At 45.6% G+C, this 15,881-nt stretch overlaps 6 protein-coding genes across 7 annotated transcripts; 3 read left to right on the forward strand and 3 right to left on the reverse strand.

Annotated features, from left to right (window-relative positions):
* Nucleotides 1-80: 80 nt before the first annotated feature.
* LOC110182292 (uncharacterized) lies at nt 81-1,001 on the reverse strand. Of its 2 annotated transcripts, none has more exons than XM_020950311.2 (2): nt 880-1,001; nt 81-818 (listed from the first exon to the last, which is right to left on the reverse strand). In XM_020950311.2, exon 2 carries the CDS (start codon nt 774-776, stop codon nt 276-278), a length of 501 nt encoding a protein of 166 aa, XP_020805970.2. In that variant the 5' UTR covers nt 777-818; nt 880-1,001; the 3' UTR covers nt 81-275. The 2 variants fall into 2 exon arrangements, with proteins under 2 accessions (XP_020805970.2, XP_086688760.1); XM_086832634.1 differs by having other exon boundaries at nt 81-814; nt 880-984.
* A 224-nt stretch (nt 1,002-1,225) lies between these two features.
* LOC110182247 (putative apoptosis-inducing factor 1, mitochondrial) lies at nt 1,226-4,798 on the reverse strand. Its single transcript, XM_086832633.1, has 7 exons — nt 4,410-4,798; nt 4,294-4,331; nt 3,937-4,134; nt 3,780-3,879; nt 3,273-3,522; nt 2,393-3,207; nt 1,226-2,332 (listed from the first exon to the last, which is right to left on the reverse strand). The coding sequence occupies exons 1-7, from the start codon at nt 4,510-4,512 to the stop codon at nt 1,929-1,931; spliced, it is 1,908 nt and encodes a 635-aa protein (XP_086688759.1). The 5' UTR covers nt 4,513-4,798; the 3' UTR covers nt 1,226-1,928.
* Nucleotides 4,799-4,902: 104 nt separating this feature from the next.
* On the forward strand, nt 4,903-8,284 carry LOC110182246 (putative apoptosis-inducing factor 1, mitochondrial). Its single transcript, XM_020950263.2, has 7 exons — nt 4,903-5,314; nt 5,396-5,646; nt 5,804-6,094; nt 6,153-6,255; nt 6,316-6,565; nt 6,626-7,437; nt 7,497-8,284. The coding sequence occupies exons 1-7, from the start codon at nt 5,194-5,196 to the stop codon at nt 7,898-7,900; spliced, it is 2,232 nt and encodes a 743-aa protein (XP_020805922.2). The 5' UTR covers nt 4,903-5,193; the 3' UTR covers nt 7,901-8,284.
* A 723-nt stretch (nt 8,285-9,007) lies between these two features.
* On the forward strand, nt 9,008-10,047 carry LOC110182262 (very long chain fatty acid elongase F-like). Its single transcript, XM_020950280.2, has 2 exons — nt 9,008-9,278; nt 9,341-10,047. The coding sequence occupies exons 1-2, from the start codon at nt 9,081-9,083 to the stop codon at nt 9,899-9,901; spliced, it is 759 nt and encodes a 252-aa protein (XP_020805939.2). The 5' UTR covers nt 9,008-9,080; the 3' UTR covers nt 9,902-10,047.
* Tbcd (tubulin folding cofactor D) lies at nt 9,964-14,128 on the reverse strand. Its single transcript, XM_020950278.2, has 4 exons — nt 12,879-14,128; nt 11,686-12,819; nt 10,721-11,610; nt 9,964-10,664 (listed from the first exon to the last, which is right to left on the reverse strand). The coding sequence occupies exons 1-4, from the start codon at nt 13,819-13,821 to the stop codon at nt 10,065-10,067; spliced, it is 3,567 nt and encodes a 1,188-aa protein (XP_020805937.2). The 5' UTR covers nt 13,822-14,128; the 3' UTR covers nt 9,964-10,064.
* Nucleotides 14,129-14,145: 17 nt separating this feature from the next.
* LOC110182273 (uncharacterized) lies at nt 14,146-15,875 on the forward strand. The gene is made up of 2 exons (XM_020950291.2): nt 14,146-14,577; nt 14,645-15,875. Exons 1-2 carry the CDS (start codon nt 14,439-14,441, stop codon nt 15,601-15,603), a joined length of 1,098 nt encoding a protein of 365 aa, XP_020805950.1. The 5' UTR covers nt 14,146-14,438; the 3' UTR covers nt 15,604-15,875.
* Nucleotides 15,876-15,881: the final 6 nt, after the last annotated feature.

Below are 15,881 nucleotides of genomic sequence, written 5' to 3' on the forward strand. Positions count from 1 at the left end.
TACGTCAGAGTGGAAACCCATCGACTGTAAAGCCCAAAACCACATCTTGGTAACATTTTATAAATTAAAAACATTGAAAATACTTATATAATTGCTTTTATTTTTTTGTTACAATTTCATGTGGTTTTTTTAAATCAGAAATTATTCTAAACTACAAGTTTTTGATTTGAGGAAAGCAGTGTTATTATTTGAAAAAGATTTCTAAAATCTATGATTAGAATGTTTGTGGTTTAAATTCAAGATTTCTTAGATAATTGTTGAAAAGTCATCACTTATTAGATAAGCTCCTGATTGTCCAAGAACTCACGAATCATATTTCTGCAGGACTTGAGCAAGGACTTATTGCAGCCGCGAGTTTGGTTGCTTCCGGGAACAGGAGTCCTTGCCTTCGCCTTCACTATGGAGTTGTTACTGGTCACCGAGGACACAGATTTGGCTGGCGTCAAGGATCGTCGCAGCAGATGCGGTGGTATGGATCGTTTCTTCAAAGGCTGAGTGGGAGCGACAGGCGGACGAACTGTCTGATCCTTGGGTGTCGTATTGTCAGCGATCACAGGCGGCGGTGTTGGTGATCGGGTCGTTGCCGTGTATGAAATAATATTATTACAGATCTGACGATCGTATTGATAGCGGAGCAAGAGGAGAGCCGATGCAGCCTCCAGCTCTAGGGCACTATGAGCGGTGGTATCTATGATGACTTCGTTTTCCTTAATGGTACCCTTCACTGGCGAAGGACTAGTCGCTAGCTTGCGTTTGTTCAACATGCGGTACTTCATGATAGCTGGATGAGTGTCGAAAAGGAACTGATGTCCTGCTAACTTGGACAGCAGGTTTATATACAAATATCAGACATCTCTACCTGTTTAGTGTTCTACCTACCAATTGGTGGCTAATCCAAGTTTTACCCTAATAAGTATCCTTCGGGGATAGCGCAGGTAATATTAGCACTAGGATTTTATAGATTCGCGTTTACTGCCTACGAATTGGTCGCTAATCCGCGTTACCCTAATAAGCCAGGTGCAAATGTTTGTCAGCTTGACATCTGCTTGCTTTGTTACAGATATGTGCCTTTTATAGATCTAGGACTTTACGACGAGATTCTTTCCGCAGCGGGAAATATCCTAGAGCCATTGTAAATGTATTACCTCTAGGTCCCAGGTTATATCTTCAAGCGGGAGGATCACTTTTACATTCAGCAATAGCTAATTGTTAAATATATATATAATTTAAAATAAGCTGGGGTATCCTAATGCTTTATTGGTATTAAAACTGAAGAACATAACACTTAAATCCTATTTAAATAATGAATGCTTTGTTATCAAATAAGGGAGTCCTTTTTCTTTTACATTTTAAATGCAATGATTTCAATCATTTCCATTTCTTATATGTAGTCGTGCTTTTATTAGGGAAATTATAAGCAAAAAATCAACAGATGCCCGGTGGGCATTTACTAATTTTACATATTTACATAATCTTAGTATGACTATTCTTTCCAAAGATGTCATTGTGTATTAACTGCTTTAAATATATCTGCTGAACTATATTCTTTGTTTTAAACAAAAGGGAACAGTTGAAAGATTTGAAATTGTAATTCTTGAAACACCCGACGAAAACATAAATACAAACCCCAGGATTATAGTTATGATAAAAAAAGAAATAATAAAAAGGAAACACTGATTGAAAGGGAGCAGCAGCGGAGTGTATGAAAAATACAAAACTGAAACGCACATTAATTTCAAAGCATATTCGTTAACTTTGCCAGTTTAGGAAATTCGTGGATTTGTTTTTACGAAGACGTTGCCGTTCGTATTACATACATATCCGTACAGTTGATGGCATTCGAATATAGTTGCGTGAGGCTAACTTTTATTCCAGGATGCAAAGCTCTTCTCTTCTCCTTGGTCCCTTTATCTGGGACTCTTGGCTTTCTACGTATGAATCTCGAACAGCTTGGCCACCTCATTGAGGTCATCATACTTCTTATTCTGATTAATTATTGTTCTAGCTAAGCCTATCCGGTTGAAGAGGTTCCAGAGCAGGACCCCCACGATCTTATCGTCCTTCATGTAGAACACCACACCTTTGCCGTAGTTCGTTGTCTTATCCGAATCAGAGGTACCGCCATCTGTGGTAACGACTTCAACATCCTTTTGTCCCTTGGAATCGCCACCCTCCTTGGGCTCTGGCTTGTTGTCTACGGATTCGGCGGCATCCGAGGCCAAAGCAAAGACTCCCACAGTGGGCAGCGAAGAATCCACGAGACCGATGCCTTCATAGCCGATCTCAGGACCCAGATCCGACCAGAACATGCTCTGATGCTGATATGGCTTCTCTGTAAGTGAATGTAATTCGTAAAGAAAAGGTTCGCAAATCGAGTAGAAAAGTTACTCACTTGCTCCCGTCATGTTCTCTCCAGCTAGCCGTCCGGACACAACGGAGTGATCGTGGTGCTCAACCCGCCGCCTACCCAACAGTGGATCGTAGAAGCAGGAGGCGTCACCAGCCACGTAGAGGTTGCGCCTGGCTTCCAACTCAGCATTAACCACGAAACCACCCAGGGTCCCGTCCACTTCCAGCCTGCTCGGACCGGCGAACTCGGTATTGGGTGAGCAACCAACACAGACTACCACCACATCGGACAACAGGGTCTGGCCATTGTTTAGTTCCAGCTTCAAATTGGATGCCTCTCTGGTCGCCTTCCTAATGCTGGCATTGGGAATAACGCAGACGCCCTGCGTTTCCATCTTGGTCTTTGTGTACTGGCTGAGGTAGTCTGGCAGGACCCGCGACATATTTGAGTCCTCCTGGAACACCTGGTACACTTTGCTGCCACCATTCTCCTTGGAATAATGAGCCAGAGAGCAGGCCAGCTCACTTCCGATGAAGCCGTTGCCCACGATCGTTATCGATCGCTTCTGTGACGCCAGTTTCCGGAGGCGGTCAAAGTCGTCGGGAGTGCGATACACCATTACCTTTTCGCGAATACTGGGGGGCGCGTCCTGGAAAACGGCGAGATTCTTTGGCGCACAGCCAGTGGCAATTAGACACGAGTCGTACTCGATCTCATAGCCGTCTTCCAGCGTCACAATTCGCTTTTGAGCGTCCACCTTCTTAACGGTGAAACCCTGAGCGACGGCTATGCCACCATTTACGCTCTCTTCCAGCTTTTCAGGATCCACAAAAAACTCATCAGGTTCGAAGAACAAGCTGCAATGGAATTAAGTGTTTATTAAAATCAAGAGATCCAAGACAAGGTTTCAATTGAAACGTACCTTCGCTCAGAGCCAGTCCACTGCTTAAAGCGGTATTCCTTGATGGTTTCTTCACTTGGATTAGGCGTGTACCAAAGCTCCTTGGAAAGAGGCGGACGCATATAGGGTTTGCGGAACTCATTGCTGATCATCAGGACCTTGGCCTTCGCATCGTTGGACTTGATGGCACGGAATGCCGAGAAGGCTGCTGTGCCGCCGCCGACAATAAGGTATGGAACATGCTTTGGTAGATCCTTGGAACTGGGAGGACCTATAACAAAGCGTAATGAAGTTAATAGATAGTTCAAAGAGTAAACACATACTATAAGAATGAGCTTGTAACTATTGTCAGAACACCTATGATTATTTATAAGGCTGATAGATAAAGCTAATCTTTGAGTGACTGCCAAAATATTCATATCGTAATCGGCAGATATCATTGGTTAACTCAGCAAGAATATCTATTTCACCATTCATTTGCGAAAAAGTTTACTTTAAATGTTTATATTTAATTTATGAATATCTTACTTGTTGGTGGAGTAGCTAACAGCTTCCTCTTCCGTTGCTCTTCATCTGAAGCGTTATTTGAGTCTCCGTCGTCTGTTTTCTGCGTCAAGTACCAGGTGAGCTAGGAATTTTAAGTGTATTTAGCCAGATTCTTTTTAAAAAAAAGACAAAAAATTACCAATCCTCCAGCTATCAACGCCGCTAGAGCACCCAGCACCTTCAAGCGAGGATCATTCTTTTGATCACCGCTACCGCTAGCTTTGCGTGTTCTCATGAACTCTTCCCCGGGACTCTCGGGTTTGTGGGAGCTGGACTGTGAATACGCACTTTCCGAGGATTTGAGGACATCCTTGGCGCTGCATAAGCTCTTGTGATCCTGGAATTCAGATACAAATTACTATCTCGTTCTCAGAGGTAATGCAACAGAGGCGTGATGAAATGAGCTATGTAAAAAGAGACTCTGACTGTGGATGGGCTTTATACTGGGATGCCCGCTGGTGATGGTGCTAAGCCCTTCGAGTGTGCGTTTCTTTACCTTTTGATAGAGGCTGCTGTGCGACGACCGGAGGGCGGCTGAAATACGAAGCAGAGAAGGAAAAGGCAACGCCGGATGAGTCGGAAAAACATGAGAGACATAACCTCACAACTCACCGTACACCGGCGGCGCCGGTCCCAGTATCCTGTTGTTGGCCAAGATGTACGCCTGGCGGACGAACTTGCGCGTCAGGCAGCGTCCGCTCCACACTCCACTCATAGCGATTCTCCGGATTTCGTTAGTGTCAGAGCAAATTAACGCACAATTGTGTAACAATGTGTGGCGGAGGTAAAGTGTGTGTGTTCGCGAGTCTGTGTTGTGTTTATAAAAAAAAGCAATTTCCTTGACAAATATCTCCGTGTTAAATGCACAGGGCTTTAATTGAACTTTCTTCAGTTTCTCCACTTCCTTTCTCCTTTCCTTTTATTTTGCATTCCTTTGCTGCCTTCCCGTCATGTTGTATTTTCTGTCCCTGTCTGTTAAGTGTGGCCGTTTCAATGTTTTTGGGAAAATTCCAAATCCAAGAAGAGCTTGCGATAGTATCGCAAGCCATTTTGGCGCCGCGGTTCACAAGAATTCAATTATAAGCTTAAATTGAAAATGTTTACATTTTTAAATCAAATTTGGAATCTATTTTATTAACTATATTTTCCTTATCAAAGTTTAGATTTCTAAATTAACATATTAAGCTAGATTGTGCCTAAAACGTCTCATTTAGTGTATTCAAAAACTTCAAGGATATAAGTATACACATACATATGTCAAATTTTACCTGGAAAAATTTGTCATTGAAATTAGTTTTTCTTTTTTTTTGTAAACAAAACACAATATAACGCACACAGACAAGTTGTTAAACAATTAAGGATTCATTTCTTCTGGGACCGTCGGAGCACTCACATTATGAGTATCATGAGTATATGGAGCGTACAATGCCTGACGCGTAAGTTCATTCGCCATGCGTATATCTTGGCCAACAGAAGGGTAATAGGACCTCCGCCAATACAGCCGCCGCCTGCCTACGGTTAGTATTTAAGCTTATAACATTAAAAGTCCTTTAAGCCCTTTTTAATTGGCTTGTCTTGTGGTTCTTTTTCAATTTAAGCCGCTTTACGGTCGTCGCACAGCAGTCTCTATCAAATGGTTAAGAAACGCACCTTCGAGGCGCGCACCAAATTGCAAGCCAAAAAATATCCGAACCAACATGTCTGCATTCCCAAGACCCCCTTCGAGTACGAAGCGGAAACGGAAGCGGATGTGGATGAGGATATCGAGACTAAATCCAACATTAGTGCCCCCGGCTTTCCGACCGTCAATTTTCAAGCCCCGCAGCCGTTAGAGCAGTCCTTCGTAAAAGTAATTATTCAAGAATTCGATTAGAAAGATTTATTATTAAGCCTATCGTATTTAAAAGAACCAACGAAACATATATAATTAGCACAACTTACTCACAAATATTGCCTATTCCTGCCTAAGTTTCTGTCTTTCAGACTAATAACTTATTGGTTTTCAGGGCTATGCGGAATCCAAGCAGGTCAGTGCCAAGGATGCCCTCAAATCCTCGGAATGTGAGGCCAGTGACTTCGAACTCGTACTCGATTCCTGTAAACCCAAAGATCCCTGCGAGGAGTTCAAGCGCAAAAGACAGGAGACACGGTGCCCACCCTCTAGTGGGGATTTAACTGGTGGCGGTGGTTCGGGTGACGGTGACGGCCAAGAATGTGGTGATGCCGAGTGCCGGCTAAAGGATCTCCGTCTGAAGTGTCTGCTGGGAGCGCTGGCGGCTCTGCTAGCTGGAGGACTGGTAGGCTTATTTCTTAGTTTCAAAAGAAATCCCACTGAATGTAGAATAATGCCCACAGCTATCCTGGTTCTTGACGCGTACACCAGACGATAGTGAAGCCAAAAAGGCAGCTGCAGAAGAGGAGCTGCGGAAGCGACGACTTTTAGCTGGTCTAGTCACAAGTGAGTAAAAAATATATAAGAAAGATAAGGAAAGAAAGATATTACAATTTTCTTCTACAGGTCCTGCCAGTTCTGAGGACCTCCCAAACCACGTTCAATACCTGATCGTCGGCGGTGGCACGGCTGCCTTCTCTGCGTGTCGAGCCATCAAGTCTAATGATTCTTCTGCCAAGGTCCTGATGATCAGCAATGAAGCCCGCAAACCTTACATGCGTCCGCCACTTTCCAAGGAACTCTGGTACACCCCTAACCCGAACGATGATCCCATCAAGGATTACCGCTTCCAGCAATGGACTGGCTCCGAAAGAAGGTACGTTTTTATTAGCATCCTCTGATGGTGCTATTAATTAATTTAAATTTTTCCCCTCAGCTTGTTCTTTGAACCGGAAGGGTATTTCGTGGATCCCGAGGACTTGGATGACAGTGCAGGTGGCGTAGCTATCGCTCAGGGCTTCTCGGTTAAGAAGGTTGATGCTCGGGAGCGAAAAGTGACGTTGAATGATGGTTATCAGATCGAGTACGGCTCGTGTCTGATTGCTACTGGCTGTGCCCCCAAGAACCTCACTGTTTTCCAGGACGCGCCACCCAGCATTCGTGAAAAGGTAATGGTCTATCGGACTCCCGATGACTTCGACCGCCTTCGCAAACTGGCGTCAGAGAAGCGATCGATAACGATCGTGGGCAACGGTTTCATCGGGAGCGAACTGGCCTGCTCTCTGGCCCATTATTCCAGGGAGAACGGTGGCGGCAAGGTATATCAGGTGTTCGAGGAGAACGGTAATATGTCACGGATCCTGCCAAACTACCTGAGCCGCTGGACTATGGCAAAGATGGAGGCGCAAGGCGTCTGCATCATTCCCAATGCCAGCATCCGGCACGCGACAAGGGATGAATCCAATCTAAAACTGGAGCTGAACAATGGCATGACCCTGATGTCCGATGTGGTGGTAGTTTGTGTTGGCAGCTCACCTAACACGGAGCTCGCCGGTCCGAGCAGGCTGGAAGTGGACAGAAGCCGCGGTGGATTCGTAGTCAATGCTGAGCTGGAAGCCAGGCGGAATCTTTACGTGGCTGGTGATGCCTCCTGCTTCTATGATCCGTTGTTGGGCAGGCGGCGAGTGGAGCACTACGACCACTCCGTGGTCTCTGGCCGATTGGCTGGGGAGAACATGACGGGAGCAAGTGAGTAACATGTTCACTCAAATTGTGATCTTTCTCTTCATTAGTTAATTTACTTACAGAGAAACCATATCAACATCAGAGCATGTTCTGGTCGGATCTGGGTCCTGAGATCGGCTATGAGGGCGTCGGCCTGGTGGACTCTTCGCTGCCCACCGTGGGAGTCTTTGCTCTGCCCTCGGATGCTGCCGAACGCGTGGACAACCTGGCCGAGCATGAGGAAAGTAGCGATTCCCTGGCTAGAACCGATATGGGAGTTATTACCAAGGATGGCATTACCTGTGATCCCGACGATGCGGCGAATTATGGCAAGGGTGTGGTGTTCTACATGAAGAACGACAAGGTCGTGGGCATCCTGCTCTGGAATCTCTTCAACCGGATAGGCTTAGCCAGGAACATAATAAGTGAGAATAGGAATTATGATAACCTCAACGAGGTGGCCAAGCTGTTCGAGATTAACGCGTAGAAAGAGCAGAGACGGACCAAGGAGAAGAGAATATTGGCATTATCGTGGACTGCAAGTCGGCCCCCCATCGTGATAATTTGTAACTGGATACGAACGGCAACGACGCAATGCAACAGAAATTTTAGTTTTAGTATTTTTGGAATAAACCACTAATGACATTCGCCTCTGCAAAACCGAATCACAAATGTCACACCCTTCCAAGGGATTCATCAAGTGCAGCCTAAACCGTATGAGCTTATATCTTCAGCTCCCTAACGTTTCCTATCTGCTAGAAATCAAATCTGAAGATATTATTTTAAATTTGACTTAAGTCTTATCAATTGGGAAACCAGTCTTTTAAACGATCAGATTCAAAAATGAAATAAATGTTATTTTCAAAGATTATGTTAATCTTTATATATATATTTTATATATATGTACATATATGTATGGGGTTTAAGTAAGGATCTAGAATTCCGTCGGGCTGAAGTTAGCTTCCGTTCTTGTAAATAGCTCTCTCCCTCTCCCTTTCTCTCAATTTGGAATTGGTAAATAACTCTCTCTCTCTCTCTCTGCCTTTCTCTTGAGGTATAACTTTCTCGCTATCTCTCACATTCTCTGCTCTCTTTCCTGGGAGAGTATAAATACAGGCACTACCTGCTCGCTGGCCTCAGTCTGTCCGTGGCCTTCTCAGTGTTTACATCTATGGTGATTAGTGGTAGTGATTGCCGTATCATTAAATATATTGCCATAAGGTCTATTTTATGGTTATATGGATTCAATAATATTAAGTGTAGAGTATTTTAAAAGCACTATCGTGCAATATTTAAACATTGTCGACTTTTCCAAATTATTTATTAAACCGAGACGTTTACCTCTTTGTAATTAAAAATAAACTAAAGGAAATATTTACATATGCTAAAATATCTAAGCAAACCATTTAAATTAGCTATTCGGTACTTCCCTAAGTACGTCATTTAAATTGTCTGCATTATTGCGATTAATAGGCGATTTGACTGCACAAGTTTCTTAGTTTTCTGTTCCTGTTTTTCGAAAAAATAACCACTTGGCATTCAAATGATATACATTTGAATAGTTTGAGTTTTGATCGACAGACCTATAACCAAGCCATGAGTATCTACATTTCATTAGTCGCTTACGAACTTTATTGGAGAAAGGAACCAAACCCATAAGCAGGAAGATGGCTTCCCCAGATCCAGTCCAATTGGCATTCTTCAGAAGTCCTTGGCCCACTTTTTTAGTGATGACCGCCTACCTTCTCTTCGTGCTGAAGGTGGGTCCCAAGCTCATGGAGCGTCGACAGCCCTTTGAGCTGCGCGGCGTGATCAAGGCATATAACATTATACAAATCGTGTACAATTCTACATTGTTCATATACGTAAGTGCAGGGGATAGGACTTGTGTAAGGCCATTCATCGATGAGACACATAATTATTACAGGCCTGCTATGTCGCCTATAATTTCTACGACATGAGGTGCCCCGTCAGTCTGCCTTTGGACCATGAGGGTAAGGACCCAGAGCGATTTGTCGCCAACGCGTTCTACATTAACAAATACATTGATATGCTGGAAACTGTGTTCTTTGTGCTGCGCAAAAAGAGCAGACAGATATCCTTCCTGCACGTTTTCCACCATTTGGCTGTTGTCCTGGCCTCTTACCTCACCCAGACGCTATATGGCCACGGTGGTCTTGTTGCTTGGATGGTTATACTTAATTTAATCGTACACTCACTCATGTACACTTATTACCTGATGTCCTCCATAAACCCGGAAGTGCAAAAGGCGTCTCTCTGGTGGAAGAAGTACATAACCATGATCCAGCTAATCCAATTCGCCTTTATCATGATCCATATGATCGACATGCTTATGCAGAGCGATTGCAAAGCTCCACGACCTGGGATCTATGGCTTTGGCTTTCTTTACTCGGCCCTGACTGTTATGTTTTCCAAATTCTACTATCAGACGTACATAAATCCCAAAAAAAAGGTTAAGCGGTCCTAATAATCATAAATCTGCCGGATATTCTTTTCATTTGAATAATAATACTATAACTATGGAACATGTGATGTTAGAACTGATGTAAGTATCGTCAGTTTAATTGTGCAATAAGAATGTCTTATAAATATTATGTTACGTTAAATTATAAATTTGTTTGTGTGGAATATCACTTATCTGCACTCGCTGCCTGCTGCTGCTGCTGAGCAGCACTCACTGGGGCCTTAATACCCATCAGGTGGCATAATTGATTCCTCAGTGGACGCACTTCCACTAGCGGCATAGTCCAGTCGGTCTCGGAGAGCAGTGTTAGGATCTCGTCCATATTATCTTCGGGCACTTCGGTGACATCTCCATGCAGGGCCAGGGCTTCGTATAATTTGGTAGCTGCCGTTTTTCGAACATGCACATGCTGCAGTCCAAGGAATACCGAGAGCTTGGAGAGAATGCGCCGGGACAGACGAGGCACCTGCAGCAGCTGGCAAAAGGCACTAATACTGGTTGCCGTCTTATAGAGCTTCTTATATCCCTTGACTTCCAGGTTGAGCAACCTATAGATGTCCTCTGCAAAGGGATTTGTTTCGTCATGGAGCACCGATTCCACTGTCCCCGATCCTATGAGTATATCCAGGAAACTGAGCATGGGATAAGTTACGCGTTCATTGAGCAGATGCTCCTCGAAGATCTGAACAATTTCCGTACATAAACGCGGCACCATTGCCGGGTTGGAACGCAAAAATTGGAATAGGGCCGTAGAGGCGTATTTGATCTGTAAGAAATAAACTTTGAGAACATTTGAATGGTAGTTGGTAACCCTTAACTCACCAGAGATTCAGTCAGTTGTCCAATGCTGGCACTTAGGCCCAGCAGCACTCGTTTGGAGTAATCGGGCAGGGCGAGCAGTTCGCAGAACAAGGGGAATGTGTGATCGGCAAACAGCCAGAGCACGGAATCAGACTCAGCGGGGAATATCTCTAGTAGCTTTGAGTGCTCTCGGATATGCGGAATCTTGGGCTGATGATTAATCAGTTGGCAGCACAGGCGACCACCTAAGCCTCGTGTTCGATCAATTTTCTCCACCGCCTGCTGCATGAAGCCAACCACAACCTCGTGGACTTGCACTGGCGTGAGCAATTGCGGCGGACACTGGGTTACGATTTCGTAGAGCGATGACATGGCCGCCTCCCTTACCCAAGCACCAATATCACCGCGATTATCCAAGGTATACTCGTCCAATGCTTTTAGTAAGCAATTAAGGACTTTGTTGAAGTTGTCACGATCTGAGAATAAGGCTTCTCCTTCTCCATAGCCCAAGGTTTTTACCACCTTGGTTAGGGCCTTAACGCTTTCCGTTCGAGCCTCGCTCCATCTGTAGGTTTGGATATTCTCGCGATCTCCCACTTCACCGGCCAGAACCACAGCTTGCAGTGGTGTCAACGAATGCTTTATCAGACTGTCCAACACGGCAGACAAATGCGGATGAACCATGAAGTCAGGCAGCACTCCCAAGGCTGCTAGGTGACCCATACGTATGTGCTCTTCCAGATCATTCTCGGCTCCCCTCAAATAGGCATTTATAATGGTCTCGTTCTCTCGACGTCTCGACTCCAGGCAGTAATATGTGCGACAAAGTTCGGCAAAGGACTCCACAGCCGAGGCGCGAATGGTGGCTGATTTGGTCACCAGACAGGAATCTATGACCTTCTGCCAAGAAGCTGTAAAATATAGGTTTATAAATCCAGAGGAAAAGTCCGATATGGTATCATATAGAAAGTATATAAAAGACTTACCCAAGCACTCGGTCGTCGCCTGCAACTTGGCCAGACTGCAGTTCTTTATAAAGTTGGTTGTGCAGGCCTTCATCAGTTCACCGCTCATGCCGCGATAGAAGTTTCTCTCCAGGAACGTATTAACCAGCTCATTTAGCTCCGCAATCCGCTGATTGGAAAGATAAGCCAATGGAGGATCACTGCTCTCCTCCAGTTGCCGCAATGCCAATGTAATTTCTCCCATGGCCAAAACGCAGCCATGACGGCAATTGATGTCAATGGTATCGGTTTTGGCCAGAAGCTGTGGTAGCACCACTGCTGCCATATATTCCGGTTCCTTCAGGGACAGCTTGTGCAAAGCCTTGGCCGTTAGCTCCCTTATGGCCGGATCCCAATGGTTAACTTTGCGCTGCACCAAATGATTAATTAAGGGCTCTCGGTACACCTCGAACTGGGCAATGTAATCGCTGATGTTTAGGTAGGAATTCTGGCGAATGCCAACGGAATAGAAATCTGTGGTGGTGGAGATCTCGATGCCGAAGGGAAAGTTGCCGAGGCGACCAACGCTCTCCTGGAATGCAGCAGACGCAGCACGTCGGCAGTTTACCTCACGATCAAAGACAGCAACAGTTAGCAAGCCAGACGAGATCTTGTGCACAAAGGGTTTCACATCGTCTGGATTATAAGCCCGTGCAAAGGCCCAGCACATGTAGCAGGCGGAGTCACGGATGTGCTGACCCACCGACATGTAGCCCTTCATTTCGTCGTAGAACAGGGCCTGCATCAGGAGGGGAACCAGCTCCTCCAATCGATGGGGTAGCAGTAGTCCCCTTTTGGCCAATTCCGCCAATGCCAGACAGCCACCGTGCCAGGCCTCATGTGGTTCAAGGGGGCTAAGTATATCGATTACTGAACCAATTACCTCATCAGCCAGCTCTTTGGGCAGACGATTGGTAACTCTGCCCAATCCCTTGGCCGCACTCCAACGAATGTCGTTGCCACCGCTGCGCAGGCCTAGAAGTAACTCCTCTATCACGTCCTCAATGGCATCGGGCACTACGATTTCTTCGCCCTCATCGGCAGATACCTCCATGGCGGCTAATTCATCTCCGCCTCCTGTTGCCTGGTTAAGATTGGTGGCCAGAGATCGTGTGCCTAGAGATAAAATGTTTTACTTTCCAGGGTATTTCTTTGATTCCAGACTCAAAACTCACCCCTTTTGTACCGCCAGCTGGCAATGCGTGGCTTAAGATGAACCAGCCCGATTCTTTGGACTATTTTTACATAGTTCTTGTACTTGAGGAAGTCGCTACTGTCCTTGTAATGACATGAGGTGATCCACTGGAGAAGCTTGTCGGCATACGGCAACAGGTCCTCCCGCTTGCCGTGCTTCAGAATTGCAGCCACAGCCGCCAGTTGGCCGAATTTCACGTTAACCGTGTCTGCCTGATGCTGCTCCATAATCCAGTCGAGGAATCTTTCCAGGTATATGTCTTTTATGTCGCTGCGAATGAAATACTTGGCGGCAAGATATGCAGCCATGCTGCTGCAGGTGTCGTTGGTGGACACATAGAGTTGAATCAACTCGTAAATGCGTTCCATCTTACTGGTCTTTGCTTGCTGGACATGATTGCTGAGACTGCAATTTGTTGTCGAACTGGACCCTGTTTCGTAGGCATCCAATCTGGCCATGTGGAAGGGATTGAGCACGAGAATGGACATCCATAGCAGCAGTATGTATCGCGTCTCCCATTCGGCAAACTCCTTGGGATCCTGCTGGCCCAGCAGCTCCAGGACAAACTCCAGGTCACTCAGTTCGTGCGGCATGAACTTCACCAGGACCTTGTAGGTGCGAACCTTGCTGATGATATACAGATACTTGAAGGCGGCATGGAGTTCGCCAGATGGCAGACTCGGCTGCCTAATCTTGCCCAGGAGTTTGCCCAACAACTGCTCCAAATGTGGATCCAATAGATGTGGCTGCTCCTGGTACCTGGACAGGACCTGGGCGTACTGCTCAAACTCCCTTTCAAAGGAACCTGCCTCAATGGGTTTGATGTTCTCGATCATCTGCAGCACCTGCTCCAGTTCCGTGAAGTGCTCCAGCGTATTTGCGGGCAAATCCTCATCCTTGCACTCCTCTGCAGCATTCGACATGACGAATAAATAATTAAATTGATTTTCAAACCCACAGCCGGCAACTAAAACTATTTTTTTTTGTTCGGTGACTGATTCATTTGATGTGCCGCCAAGGCTGCCAGACTAACCGAAAAGCACAGTGGCCCGACCGAGTGAGAATTTTGCCAAATTTTCTAAAATTTAATTCAGATATTTGCACAATCGTATATATTCTTTAATATTTATTAACAACTTTGCTATAACTTTTTAAAAAATAATCATTTTAAAATGTAATAATTTAAAATGTCATGTTCTTTCCCACAGTGCATTGGTGTGACCGTTGTACGTGAAGATACAGTTGTTGACAGAGCGATAACAGCTGTTCGGCCAGAACTGGCAACTTATTTGTGGCAAAAGTGAAGCGGTCAGCGAAACAATATTTATCCCTAGTTTTTCTTTATTTTCTTTAAAAATCGCCCTAACCGCGTATATAACTTACGGTGTTCGTTTTGGAATAAACTCAGGCAGCCAGTCTGCTCGCAGTATAAACTTGTTTTGCTGCATGCGCGGAGATAGAGAAAAGAAAGAAGCCGTGTCCCAAAGTGTATTTGTTTACACGCCACGATTTCCTGAGTCGAGCCTCGCAACCAGCCATTATGAGATCGGATAACTTTCGATTGATTGCAGAGGTTGCCAAGCGGCGACCGCTCTGGGACACCAACATGGCGATGGCCTGTCGCAAGGACGAGTTCCTAACGCAGTGGGCATGTGTGGCGCACCATATGCAGTTGGACAGTGAGTTTGCTGGGTCGCCCAGGCTCCTCACAGCTAGAGGCTATTAATAACTCCCATATTCTTTTAGTCATAACCTGCAAGAAACGGTTCAAAACCCTGCGGGACAGCTACCGCGCTGAGGTGCGCAAGATCCAGCAGAAGCGCATCTCCATGTCCAACTGGCCGTACTTCCGGGCTCTGGAGTTTCTGCGTCACATCTTCGATCCACAGTGCCTGGTCCCGTTCCCGCCAGAGCCTTTTGACAACGGGGCCGAGCTGGCAGATAACTACGACCTCAGCGGGCTGGGAGACTTCAGTATCGATGTGGATGTTGATCTGGACAACGATGATTCCGTGGACTTTGAGGTCATTGGAGACATTTTTAAGCGTGAGCCCTCAGAGCGTCAGGATTCTGGCTCTGATCTGGGTTCGGTAACCCGGCAGCAGCAAGCGGACAGCTCGACGGCCAATAAACTGCCTAACTCGGACCCGGAGCTATCGCCCAGACTGCTCTCGCCGCTACACCTACCCCCCAATCACGCGTCGCTGCCCCGCCCGCCGCCGCCATCGAAGAGATGCCGCCGCCGAAAGACCTCGTCCTCATGCGACGGACCTATTTCGAGTGGTTACAGCAGCAGCCATCAGGATATGTCCAAAGCCGCTGCTGTCGCTGATGCCGCCATGAAGGACGATTCAGACTACAGTTTTCTGGTCAGTCTTATGCCACACTTGAAGTCGCTATCCACTATGAACAATCTCAAATTCCGTGTCGAGGTGAACCGCCTATTAATGGAACTCAATAGGGAGGAGTTGCAGCGGCAGCCACAGGAGCGAGGACTGGGCGGACCCAACGGACTGCCCAAGCTGACGCCCGCGCCGGATTCCAGCTTTGCCACACAGCAGGACCAACAGCATCTTTCCAATTCCAGCTACCACTATGGTAATGAGAATCATAATGGTAGCGTCCCATCCCCATCGTCATCTGGCTATGTTGATATCTCAATGATCGAATGCGATGTTAAGATAGAGAACGAACCCCTGCTTTGATTTAAAGCACATTTTTTATTCTGCTGCATCCAAAACTTAATTATAAAATATTACATTCGTATGAAATATTGTTAAAATTACCATTAGAACCTACATTCTTTCGATTTTGTAGCCCTACGGAAAGACGTTTTTTGCCAAACAAAGACTTTAAATTTATATGATTTGCTAAAATAACGGGAAAAGTGAATGTTTCTTTATGTCTTATGTATCCCAACAAATCCAATTTCTTATTATTTGATTCTATTATGTATACAATAAATAAAACAAGCTAACGAGTT

The sequence above is a fragment of the Drosophila serrata genome, unplaced genomic scaffold, assembly GCF_035046125.1.
Source record: "Drosophila serrata isolate PLE 108 unplaced genomic scaffold, ASM3504612v1 contig_249, whole genome shotgun sequence".
Taxonomy (NCBI): Eukaryota; Metazoa; Arthropoda; class Insecta; order Diptera; family Drosophilidae; genus Drosophila; species Drosophila serrata.

Coding starts and splice junctions, on each gene's coding strand:
- LOC110182262 (XM_020950280.2), top strand. CDS start 9,081: ATGGCTTCCCCAGATCCAGTCCAATTGGCATTCTTCAGAAGTCCTTGG. Junction 9,279..9,340: donor ATTCTACATTGTTCATATAC/GTAAGTGCAGGG, acceptor TAATTATTACAG/GCCTGCTATGTCGCCTATAA.
- LOC110182247 (XM_086832633.1), bottom strand. CDS start 4,512: ATGAGTGGAGTGTGGAGCGGACGCTGCCTGACGCGCAAGTTCGTCCGC. Junction 4,332..4,409: donor ACCGGCGCCGCCGGTGTACG/GTGAGTTGTGAG, acceptor TTCGTATTTCAG/CCGCCCTCCGGTCGTCGCAC. Junction 3,523..3,779: donor GTTAGCTACTCCACCAACAA/GTAAGATATTCA, acceptor GCTTTGTTATAG/GTCCTCCCAGTTCCAAGGAT.
- LOC110182292 (XM_020950311.2), bottom strand. CDS start 776: ATGAAGTACCGCATGTTGAACAAACGCAAGCTAGCGACTAGTCCTTCG.
- Tbcd (XM_020950278.2), bottom strand. CDS start 13,821: ATGTCGAATGCTGCAGAGGAGTGCAAGGATGAGGATTTGCCCGCAAAT. Junction 11,611..11,685: donor GGCGACGACCGAGTGCTTGG/GTAAGTCTTTTA, acceptor TATATTTTACAG/CTTCTTGGCAGAAGGTCATA. Junction 10,665..10,720: donor GACAACTGACTGAATCTCTG/GTGAGTTAAGGG, acceptor TATTTCTTACAG/ATCAAATACGCCTCTACGGC.
- LOC110182273 (XM_020950291.2), top strand. CDS start 14,439: ATGAGATCGGATAACTTTCGATTGATTGCAGAGGTTGCCAAGCGGCGA. Junction 14,578..14,644: donor GCACCATATGCAGTTGGACA/GTGAGTTTGCTG, acceptor ATATTCTTTTAG/TCATAACCTGCAAGAAACGG.
- LOC110182246 (XM_020950263.2), top strand. CDS start 5,194: ATGAGTATCATGAGTATATGGAGCGTACAATGCCTGACGCGTAAGTTC. Junction 5,647..5,803: donor TAGAGCAGTCCTTCGTAAAA/GTAATTATTCAA, acceptor ATTGGTTTTCAG/GGCTATGCGGAATCCAAGCA. Junction 7,438..7,496: donor GGAGAACATGACGGGAGCAA/GTGAGTAACATG, acceptor ATTTACTTACAG/AGAAACCATATCAACATCAG.